At 40.9% G+C, this 11,743-nt stretch overlaps 1 protein-coding gene across 2 annotated transcripts in view; it reads right to left on the bottom strand.

Annotated features, from left to right (window-relative positions):
* Positions 1-564: 564 nt before the first annotated feature.
* Positions 565-11,743, bottom strand: part of LONRF2 (LON peptidase N-terminal domain and ring finger 2) — a 37,541-nt gene continuing 26,362 nt past the window's right edge. Inside the window, exons 8-12 of one of the 2 annotated variants that reach the window (XM_036119552.2) lie at positions 11,077-11,198; positions 9,541-9,699; positions 6,250-6,412; positions 3,596-3,745; positions 565-1,904 (exon numbers count right to left, since the gene is read on the bottom strand). In XM_036119552.2, coding sequence (XP_035975445.2) covers positions 1,710-1,904; positions 3,596-3,745; positions 6,250-6,412; positions 9,541-9,699; positions 11,077-11,198 — 789 coding nt within the window. In that variant the 3' untranslated portion in view covers positions 565-1,709. The remainder of the gene's footprint in view (positions 1,905-3,595; positions 3,746-6,249; positions 6,413-9,540; positions 9,700-11,076; positions 11,199-11,743) is intronic. The other variant, XM_078056809.1, reaches the window with a different exon arrangement.

Below are 11,743 nucleotides of genomic sequence, written 5' to 3'. Positions count from 1 at the left end.
TCAGGTTAAGATACAATGCCTAAGAAGGTTGGATACTATCATTAACACATGAATCAATAAAATATTTTAGAAATCATTTGGCGAAACTGCCTTTAAACCATGTTCAAGATGAGATTTGAGATTTGCAGGAAGTGAGGCACTAGAAACATCTGATTGGAAATACTTTCACATTTTCACTTTATGACTAAGTTATATAAGAATAGTATTTTCTCACTCCCATAATGAAACTGAGCTTTAGCTATTGAAAACTTCTACAATTAAAATGAAACACAATTATAAAGTCTTTCTAATAAAATGCTTGATGGATTGATAAACAACCAACTTTTGACATTATGAAATATATTTGTTAAAACTCAAATGTCATACACCTTGAATGAATAAAGCAAAACTTAGAGCTGTGATTTATTCCCTGGCCTGGTTCTTATCATCTTTCCATTCTATCTACAGCATAGACCAAGAAGCCAACTCAATGCACCAGCTGGTTAGGCCAGTGAGAACAATTCAGTATCTCAGGTTCAAATGGTTATTCCAATTAATACTACCAACATGCATCCGAGGCTGAAGTTGTCATGTATTGTTCTTTAATAGATAACACCAGGTCTGATCACTTCTAAAACCTCTTTTCAAAAGACACAAAGAAAGGTTTTAGGTTGAACATGGAGGAAAAACTTGCTGACTATTTACATCCCATCCCCACCTCCTCCTTCTTGCATATTGTCCTGGTATGTTTTCCTGGAATAGATAGATGCCCATTCCATAGCATGTCTTCATATATGAGTGGATGGATGGTGAACTCAAATTACTGATGGGCCTAATTTCCAATGCAAATCCTAGTAGCAAGAGGACAATTTCCTAAATGCTTAGTACCCACCAAATAATGAGACAGGATTATGTTTTCAAGGAGTTTTTTGCACTAGTTTGGTTGTATGTTGACATCCCAATGCATGTAGAGTTTTAGCTAACTTTTGCTCACTCTTTCTTGAGTGTGTAGGAATATATATCCTCAAGTCACCTATACTGGTCTCAGATTTTTCTATATCCAGGGTACACCTTTGTATATTCTGACGTTCATTTGATTACAACATGCAATGTACAATATCTGAACTACCACAGGACACAAAACACAGTTCTATCCGGCAGCTACAGCTTCTTGGGTGATGACTAATTTGGGCTCCTGCGCTGGACCACAGTTTGATTCCTCAACTTCACAGACAACTTTACAGTGACACACAAAGCCTAAGCACATTTTCAGTTAGCCTGTGCTCTGAGAAATCTGCTTCCAGATAAAAATGTGGTTTCCCCCTTTCTGTCTAGCCACCAAAGCATGCTGTTTCCATCTGGTGCAGGAAGACACTTTACTGGGGAGAGGGTCCTTCTTTCTTGCAAAACCTAAACCACTCGTCAACTATCTGTGGTGTTCCCTGCTGTCACTGAACTACACCCTAGAGCCTCTGCTTCAGAGAGATTCTCTTAGGTTCTTTTCCAACCATGGGCTCCATTCAAACTTCAGGCTAATCTTGCAGAGAGTCAGGTTCCGCGAGGCACAGACTTTTAACATTTGAATAGGAGTCAGTGTTTGCTAAGTGTTCCATTTTGTAACCCTATCAATGAGCGTTTTACAAAGCATGATGAATGGGATGATACTCTCCATGCCTAGCACTCCTCACAAAAGTACAAGGGCTTCCAGAAACCTTGACAGAGAGAGAAAATTAATTATTTCTCTCCCTGCTATTAACCAGCTCCTGCCGACTATTCATCTTACGCGTGATGATGACTAATATTCGCCGAATGGCAAGCAGACGCTCTTTAAGGGAGATCATGCCAAGAATAGCCAGCTGAGCCTTGCGTTCCAATGGCAACACCGCCAGGATCCACCAGGACCACGCGGGGCCACTAGGGTTACTCTGCAAAAGAAATGAAAGCAAATCAAAATTATCACCTAAAATACAAGCTCTTCCCCCGATACTGTCCTTCTGTTGCACCAACAAGGCAGAAGTGAGAATTAAATGTTACCTTCTATTTTAGGTCTACTTCCCATCCATTCAGCCCTTGACATACAAAGTTTGCTTTCCTACTACACATTTAAATGTGGAAGAACTCACAAAACAAAGAGCTTGCAAAGAGAAGCATCTTCCACAGGGAAATTTCATGAATTACTTGTTTCTGTTCTCTCAAAGCTTTAGTTGGGAGTATATAGCTATCGGATGAAAGGACCATAATTTTTACCTCTATTTCCAGTGTTCTGTGTTATTGTTTTTTAGTTTTAAATATACCATAAAAACTCAATATTAGGAAGGCTAAAATTATGTGTACAAGTTTGAGTATTATAATAAAGCTTTTAATAGCTATGTGATGAATGTGCACACATAGATGAAACATCTATATATGAATTATTGTTAATTATATATATGGGAATCACCATGAATTAACTGTATAAGAATTATTATGCTAACTGATAGCCTTTATTTCACATACCCAAACACACACTTCTGGATTGAGCTCTAAGCAAAGCTGGTCATAAAGTTGTTCTCGGTATTCCTGGCATTAAGAACCAAGACAACCAGGCTTCCCAGCTTCCTGTCCTGGATTCTCCTCCAATCCCACCCCAAAGGTATACAGAATCCCACCTGGGAACTAGAGAGGGTAGACTCTGGTGTCAACTTAGTTTAGGATGAGGAAGATTCTACTGAAAGATCAGGAGGATTACATTTGAGACAATTTTTGGCTTACAGGATGGTCTTGAGTTTGGAAAAGACATGGCGGGGGGGACGGGTGGAAGTCAGAAATCCTCAAGAGATAGGAAAAGAACATAAAAATGAACGGGAAAAGTACAAAGGACATTTCATCTTCCCCCAAACTTTCTGAGAGCTGGTCCTCCAGCCCCACTCTCTCCACAAGAAAGATGAGCATGTACAGTAGAAGGAACTACATACTCTCAGCCACAAGCCTAAACCATCCCTGCCTGGCTCTGTCACTCAGAGGAGGAGGAGAGGATTCATTTGCACTTAGAACTGCTTCACAGCCTGAAGCCAGGCATTGCTTGAAAAGCCAGCTTCACGGAAAGCACGCTTGCAGAGCACCAGAGAAAGCTGGGCTGGATAGAAGGCAGGAAGGCTTCTAATTTAACGAGAGTTTGATTTTCTCTTCATTTATTCAACACCTGTTTATTAGGTGCAAGGCAATATTATGTGCAAAACACGGAGTGTTCATGCCAATATACAGGATTATTACTCTCTAAATTGTAAGATTTAAACAAATGATTTAAATAGTTGGAGAAGAAATAAAACAGTTGGTTTAAATAGTTGGAGAGAAATAAAAGTACTAAAGCTGACAGCCAATCAGAATAAATTCTTTTTTGATAGAAAAGAAATTACCTTTATGCAGTACTAATCAGAAAGCATTGACTGTTTTGCTCCAAAAGGCACATGTTACTATATTAGGTGCTTCTTTGTGCTGTTGATAAATGAATTGGTTCGTAAGTGATCACGATGGAGTATATTGCATAATACTGCCTAATTTTCCTTCAGAATAATATGTCTTAGTACATTATATAGCAGCAGATAATAGCATTATAAAAGAAATAAGGAGACTATACCTGAGGCTCAGATTCCCTGTCTGGCATTAACCCAAAATGGCTTAAAATTTGTTCCTTCATGTGATCCTGAAGTGAAGTAAACCAGGAAACCGACTGTTGATAAACTGAATCATGAAGACTGGTAAGTTCTTCATATGCTGGACCTTCCACCTGATCAAGGAAAAAGGGACCACCATTTCAACAACTCATTATTACACATGAAATGCAGCGACATCTGCCGCATTTGCTAAGTGGATTCATGGCATTTATTTCTTAGATAATTGATTCGTGTTTTATAAACCTATTATGTGCTCAACATACAAATCTGTACTTTTCTTATACAGTGAAGATCTATCTACCCTGTCTTTCTATAACATCCTGATTTTTCTCTTAACAATATAAACATATCCCATGTTACTATGAGTAATTTTCAATGGCTACATGCAATCCTCTATTTGAGAATTCACTCCACCATTCAGATAAGATATATTTAAAAATAACACAGCAATATAAATATTTATGCAAAAGTAGGGGGGGTTGTTTTATTTTTGTTGTCGGTGGTGAGAGAAAGGGCCGTCATTCCCTCAGGATAGTTTCCTAGAAGTAGAATTGCCAAGTCAAAGAGTGAGACATTTAAAATATTGTATTCCATATCACCAAACTATATTCCAAAAGACATGTTACAGCTACCACACTTCTCTGCATTAGCCTTACACAGCCTTACACAGCCTGATGCTTTAGATTTACCATGCTTTGCTTCTGGCTGCCTATCTCACTACCAAGTCATTCATTTTAAGTATGTCCCAGTCCTACTCAGGAACACCTAAGTGGGAAAAGCACTGGGCAGGGGACAAAGTGACCCCGGTGTGTTCTGGCTTCACTGCTGATTCTCATGAGGCAGTCACACAGCCTCCTGAGGGTAGGGGTTTTTCATCTACAAAGTGGGAATAAACCATTCAGGTCCTTTCTGGTTATAAAATTCCAGTATCTCTGAAAACTAGGGTAAACTGAGGAATTAGATTATAATGCATACAACCATTCTCAATTTGACTTATACAAATTAAACATTCTACGTAGTAGAGGATTTTCTTTTTTAAAAAAAAACCACCAAAATTATTTCATGTTGTAGCTATGTAAGCTCTCATTTTACATACATAGACCACTAAAAATCACCATCCACGTCAGTAAACCCTCTCCTCAGATTTGTTACTAGGGCGGCAGAGGGACCCTGAAAACAATCACACTCGGTCACATCCTTTAAACCCCACTCTCCGGTCCTGTGGCGTTAGGGTTGACTCGCTGTGCTTGGCTCCCCTGCACTGCGAGCCCCTGTGCTCAGGATGACCAGAACCAGCAGCTGGAAAAGGGATGGTGCTGGTGCTATGGGTGTGGCTCTTCTTGTGGGCATCATGAATGTACATCACTGTCCCCAAAGTGACTTCCAGTGTGATGTCAGACAGCTAAAGGCTCTCGCTTTCCATGTTTCTAAATGTGAACCAAAGAATTCAAAAGAGGGATACAGTAATTCCAAGGATTTCCTCTTTCTAGATGGTTGTAATGTTTTTCTGCAGGATAATTTACATACAGAAAATGCATCAGTCTTAATGATTGGCTCAGAGTATTGTCAGCCGTACACACCAGTGGGATCATGATCCTCAATAGGACAGGGGGCATTTCCATCACCCACAATGGCCCTCCCTCTACCCCCCAGCCAGTCTCTGCCCTCCAACACCAGAGACAAGTGATGCCTGGTCTTGGAATTTATAAATGGAGCCACACAGCATGTGTGGTTATGTGTCTGGCTTCCCTGGCTTAGCATCACATTGAGAGATGATTTGTTGAGAGACCTAGGAGATTCTTCCATGTTGTTCTGTGTGTCAGCAGTTCCTTCATTTTTATTGCCAAGTAGTATTCCACTATATAAATATACCAAAGTTTGTTTATCCATTCCTCTGCTGATGAGCATCTGCACTATTTCTTGGTTTTGGCAATTAATGAATAAGACTGCTAGGGACATCTTTGTACCCATCTTTCTGAGAATCCCTTCAAAACATTTTGTTAATCTGTCAAGATATGGGTTCTGATATTTCTATTAGACATATCAGTATTTCTGAAGGGGTAAGAAATCCAAACCTTTTACACTGAGCTTTAGAAGGTATTTTTAAGCACTGTTTTTTATATTATATCTCATTCTGAACTAATACCAGCATCCAGAACAGGGATGGACTACTACTCACAAGTCAAATCCTATTCATTGCATATGTTTATGTAAACAGCATTTTATTGGAAACGGGTCATGCCACCTCATTTACAGACTGCCTACAGCTGCTTCTGTGCTAGAATAGCAGAGCTGAGTAGTTGCAACAGAGACTGCATGACCTGGAAAGTCTATAGTATTGACCGTATGGCCCTCTGTAGGAAAGGTTTGCCAACTCCTGAGCTGGAACACCGAGACAACAAATCACAAAGGCATTTCGCAATGTGCAACAGTAAGGTAATTTTTTTGAGGAGGAGATGTGTCCACCAGTCCCAAGTCAGGTGAAAAATCCACTGAGGTAATAAATCAGGGAGGATATAAGTAATCTTGTCAGTAAAAATCCGACCAAGTTTTTCCACAGCGCAGAGGGAAACAAGGTGACTGACCTCTAAACACGCAGCAGTAAAATAAACCTCACCTTTTCATCTTCGAGATATTCAATGTCGGCTGTGTTATAGCCATCTCTGTGACGGTGGCTCAGAACTCTGAACCGACTAATCCCAATGGCATCCACAACCGAACTCCCATCAGGAAACGTTCTGACGTCCTTAATCTCCAGCATGCAGCCGTACTCTGAAATTCTGACAGGACAGTCGGGAGAAATTACCACGATTTTAAAAACGCAGAAGATCCAAACAAAACTAGTGGTGTCTCCACATGGGACCAGCAAGCTTATTTTCTCTAAGAGACACCTGCAGATGATTCCTTCTGTTAAATGCAAAACATACGGGTGTGCTAGGACTGCAGTGATTCAAATAAGCTAGTGCTTTGGAAGGACCTGAGAGGTGGAGAGAGCATCCTCAGTCCCCTTGGTCAGGGCACCGGCGGGGGGTACAGAGAGCACACGGTATGTCCGGGGGCCGCCATGCCACTCACAGATTCTGCTCCCTCCTTCCCCATGTCCACTGATGCGGCCAGCTCTGTCCTCCCCAACAAACCGCTATGGAAAGTCACCTACAGTCACTGCCTTCACCTCCTGCTCCCCAGCAGATCTCCAGACCCCACCATTCCACTGAGATGACCCCACTAGAAGTCACACATGACTCTGGCATGAGCCTGCTGATCTGTCACTGACCCAACACCCTCTGCTGCTCTCTGTGGCGCTCCCTGACCAGTGCAGCCCTTTTCAGCTGCCTCCCTCCTCCACGTGTCCCTCACACACAGGGCCCGCCCAGGGTGGCGTCCTTGCTCCAGAGCTGTCCCCTGTGATCTTAACCACTCTCATTCTTGTAACTCTCATCCGCTTCCTGAGGAGACTGACTGAGCCCGTTACATGTCAAGCATTACATGGAGCGGTTTATAAAATGTTCTCATTCAAGCCTCACAAAAACAGGAAGGTTTAAAAAAATCAAACAACTTATGTAAGGCCATGGCAAGATTTAGACCTGAGATCTGAACCCAAGGCTACCTAATTCTAAAGTGAAAGAACAACTTCATTACATACCTTCAAGCAAACGATGAGTGACCGTTCCCAAGTCACATGCCTGTAAGGCTGGACACCTCTGCTTGGATCTCTCCTAAAACTCTCTCTTCCTGCTTATCTAACAAGGCTATCTTATCCATAGCTGGTGGCATTGACGGAGGTGCCCTGAAGATTCCCTTCAAGGGAGGACTTCCTGCCCCAGCCATCAGCAGACAAATGCCTTCAAATGTCAGCTCCTCCAAAGCCTGTCTCAGCTACAGAAACTGTCTTTCCAATGAGCATCCTGTTCTGTCTGTGGACAAGAACTTGTGAATGAAGGCAAATCCTCCTTGCATCTGTAACTCCCAGAGCATCTGGACTCTCATGCTTGTCCACATGAGGTCATTAGAACATGGCCCCCAGAAAACTAGCTGAATTCTTCCTACCCACTTGCAGGTCTCCTGGGCTCTGCCACAGGTAAGCCAGGCTTTTGTCTACTGCTCTCCCTGGAGGGACTTGCCTTTCCTCACTTACTATGAGCAACCTCTGCTCACCAACAGGTTCAAGAAACTTACATCCTAGAGTTTGTCTGGAGTAATGCTCTTCTTAGTGTTCTGTATCCTTCATGGAAGCAGAACTTCTGGAACTTGTTTTTTCACTCTGCTTTTGCTGATTTTGATGAATCACATTTTAATATATTCAAACGTATTAATCTCTTCTTCCATGTTATGTGCTCTCAGCATCTTGTACAAAAAAAAAATCTTTTCCTTTTCCTAATTATAGTCTCCAATGTTTTCTCTTAAAATTTTTATATGTTGTTTTTCATACTGAGAATGTAAATAACATGTGTTAATTTGTGTATATGGTGCAAGGCAGAGAAAAGATTGTTTTTCTCCATCTGGACTGCCCACTAATTTTCTAAGCACTTTTTAAGTGAGCAGCTTGCCTTTTCTCACAAAATTATATGTAAATATGGGGTCCATAAATGAGCAGATCTGTTCCTTATCTCCATATTCTGTTTCAGTGATCTACTTACTAGGACTTCTAAGTTTATTATGAGAGTGTTCTCTCATCTTACTCAACTGATTTCTTCAAAACTATCATGGTTTTGATCTTTTACTTTTCCATAATAATTCTAAAAATCAGCTTGAACAATTCCATGAAAAACCCCTCTTGGAATGTTGACTGAAACTCCTTTAGATTTATAGACTAATTTGGGTAAAACTGACATTTCTATGACATCAAAGTCTATGCATCCATCCATGGATATGGTATTTCTCTCCATTTATTTAGATCTTCCTGAATATTTTTCAATAAAGCTGTAGAATTTTTTCCATAAAGGTCCTATACATATCTTTAAAAAGATCTGTTCTGGGGGGCCTGGGTGGCTCAGTCAGTTGGGCGTCTGCCTTCGGCTTGGATCATGATCCCAGGGTCCTGGGATTGAGCACCGCGTTGGGCTCCCTGCTCAGGGGAGAGCCTGCTTCTCCCTCTCTGTCTGCCTGCCTCTCTGCCTACTTGTGCTCTCTCCGTCAAATAAATAAATAAAATCTTTAAAAAATAAAAAAAGATCTGTTCCTAGGCATATATGGTGGAAACTAGTGGATAGTCCTACATATCCATTCTCCCTTTCTTCCTGGGCACATGGGTGGGCTACATTTCCCAGCCTCCAATGCAGTAGGTGTGAGCAACAGTGATATGTATCCCTTTTCTCCAGAATCCTTCCAGAGCATATGTGCCTCTTCTACCAGCTACAACTTGCATGTAGTGACCTTATCATAACCATGCAGTAATGACAAAGCCCTAGAGGATAAGGAAGCCAACAGATGGGAAGGACCCAGGGTCTCCAGAGCAGCCATGGAGGGGAGCTGCCTGCCAATTTGATGTACAACGAGGAGAGGTAAAAACTTAAGAGCTGGGGTTGTTATAAGCCTGAAATTTGTCTGGCTGTGTAGGTGGAGACTTCGATTTTTTAGCAAATTTTTTAGACCTTAAAAGTTAGACTGGATTTGTTTGCATGATGATGAACTAGAAGAGAATTACAGGCAGAGAGAAGCATGAATATGAACTGTATTTAGAGAAAGGCAAATAATATGGTAGTGGACTAGCAAGTACGATGTCTGAAAGAAAGGAGTAGGAGATGAGGCTAGAAAAAAGGCTGGGACCACATCATAGATAGCCTCAGACTTAGACCTTGTTGCGTAATGGGAGCTACCGGAAGTTTTCAACATCATCTTAAATTGTTCTTCGAGAAAAATAACAAGTTATGTATTTATTTAGGACCCTCTGAATGCTGACAGTTCTTACCCTGCGTGCTCAGCAGACAGACACATGCCAAACCGTTTGGTGCCAGTTTCCATGCATCTTCTTATCATAAGCCGATAGCGGGGCTCAAAGACATGAAGTGGACACGGGACCGTGGGGAAGGCCATGGCACACACAAAGATGGGGACATCTCTGGTAAGACTGTTGGGTGAGGGAAAATGTAAACTTAGAAGTAGGAGCAGTTAGAAACAAAAGGGAATATTAGTCACTGTAAAATAGAAAAAGCTAGCCAACCTCAATTTTCTCATTTACAACATAAAACCCTCAGGCCTGTCTCAGTCTTTAGTGGGGAAAGGAAGCCAAGGACCACCTCATGAGAAAGTTCTCAGCTTACCAGGTTTCCTGCCAAGCCGGTCTTATTTAATTTGATGAGACAGAACATGCTGAATTGTATTAACTTACTTGGAAAAAGTTATAGCTTACGACTATGATAAAAAAAAGTTCTAATGACCTTGAGGGCACTATGCTAAGTGAAAGCAGTCAGAAAAATGAATACTGTATGACCTCACTTACAAGTGGAATCTTAAAAAAAGAACAAAACCAAGTTCATAGATACAGACAAAAGACTGGTGCTTGCCAGAGGCTGAGGTGGGGTGGGGGATGGGTGAAGGGGGTCAAAGGTACAAGCTTCCAGCTGCAAAATATGTAAGTCCTGGGGATGTAATGCACAGCATGGTGACTACAGCTAATCATACTGCATTGCATATTTGAAAGTTGATAAGAGAATGGGTCTTAAAAGTTCTCACCACAAGAAAAAAAATTTGCTAACTATGTATAGTGATGGACGTTAAGACTTATTGTGGTGGTCATTTTGCAATATATATAAATATCAAAGCATTATGTTACATACCTGAAATTCATACAGTGCTATGCATCAATTTTACCTCAATAAAAATAAATAAGAAGAAGAGAAAAAAGTTCTGATAAAAGCAAAAACTACACAGTAGTCAAAGGTAATGAGTTCTGAATAAAAAAGAGTGGAAGAATTATAAGACCTCAATAGTTAAAGTTTGCTACAACACACAACTCTAATCACTTTAAAAGATAAAAACACCTGTCAAGACTATTTCAAGGGGTAAACCTGTTTTCCCTCCTGTTTCTATATACTGTGCCTTTTCAATTCTGAAAAATTCAGTACCACTTACTTAGATACAAAAAGCAACTACATAATTTTGTGAAGACACAATTTTTTTTTAAAGTGGGCTCCATACCCAGCATGGGGTCCAACATGGGGCTTGAACTCATGACCCCGAGATCGAGACCTGAGCTGAGATCAAGAGTCAGACACATAACTGACTGAGCCACCCAGGGGCCCCATGAGGACACACTTTTGAAATATTTCTTATGACCCCTTTCAATCAAATTTCCATAAACTCTTTGCAATTAATTTTTTTTTCTATTTTTAGGTCTAATTTCTCTGCCAAGGGGGGGATAAAAACCTGAGATATAGCTATGAATGCAAAGGTTTCCTTCTTTAATCTGAACTCAAAACCAAGTACATACAACATGAGGACTTACTTTGACAGCTCTGTCATTTCTTCATCATAAATTCTCTTCCTATCAGAGAGTTCATCAGATAAATACCGAAATATTAATTCTTCGGCCAAAATAGTTATATTAAAATTTCTGCTTGCCAGCAACTGTAACAAAAGGAAATGTTAAATAATACCACATGGTAATTAATTCTAGAGTACAGAGCACTCTGTCCCCAGTAGAAAAGGTCAACAAGCGGGGAGAGGGATAGTCTCTGGGAAGACAAAAGGATGGGGATGGAGAGCTGGGAGGTCAGCCAGCCTGGGGTAGGGACGGGGCAGGGCAGTTCCTCCCAATCTGAGAAAAAGGTAGGAGAAGGTGTTCATCACCTGGAGGAAGGATGAGTGAATCCCAACCTTGCTGGCTTCTGCATTCTCAATCATGTATCACAATGTCAGGGAAGGGAGAGGAAGTGAGTAGGGTATGTTGCGAAAGAAGAGAAATGGGAAATAATCACCCGAGAAAGTGGAAAATGGAAGCTACTAGAGAAGCATAGTAAGAATGACTACTAATGTTTTGAGTCTAAGATTTAAGACTGTGAATTTAAACTGAAACCAATCTTCCCAATTTTGTGGCTTTTTCTCTAGCTTTGCTTTGTTACTTAAATGGACATGTGCGAGAGGCAGAGTTGACTTTATTTGGATTGGGAAAG

This window comes from Halichoerus grypus, chromosome 10, assembly GCF_964656455.1.
Source record: "Halichoerus grypus chromosome 10, mHalGry1.hap1.1, whole genome shotgun sequence".
Classification (NCBI taxonomy): domain Eukaryota; kingdom Metazoa; phylum Chordata; class Mammalia; order Carnivora; family Phocidae; genus Halichoerus; species Halichoerus grypus.
The sequence above is the reverse complement of the archived record's forward strand: the minus strand, read 5'-3'. Positions and strand labels throughout refer to the sequence as shown.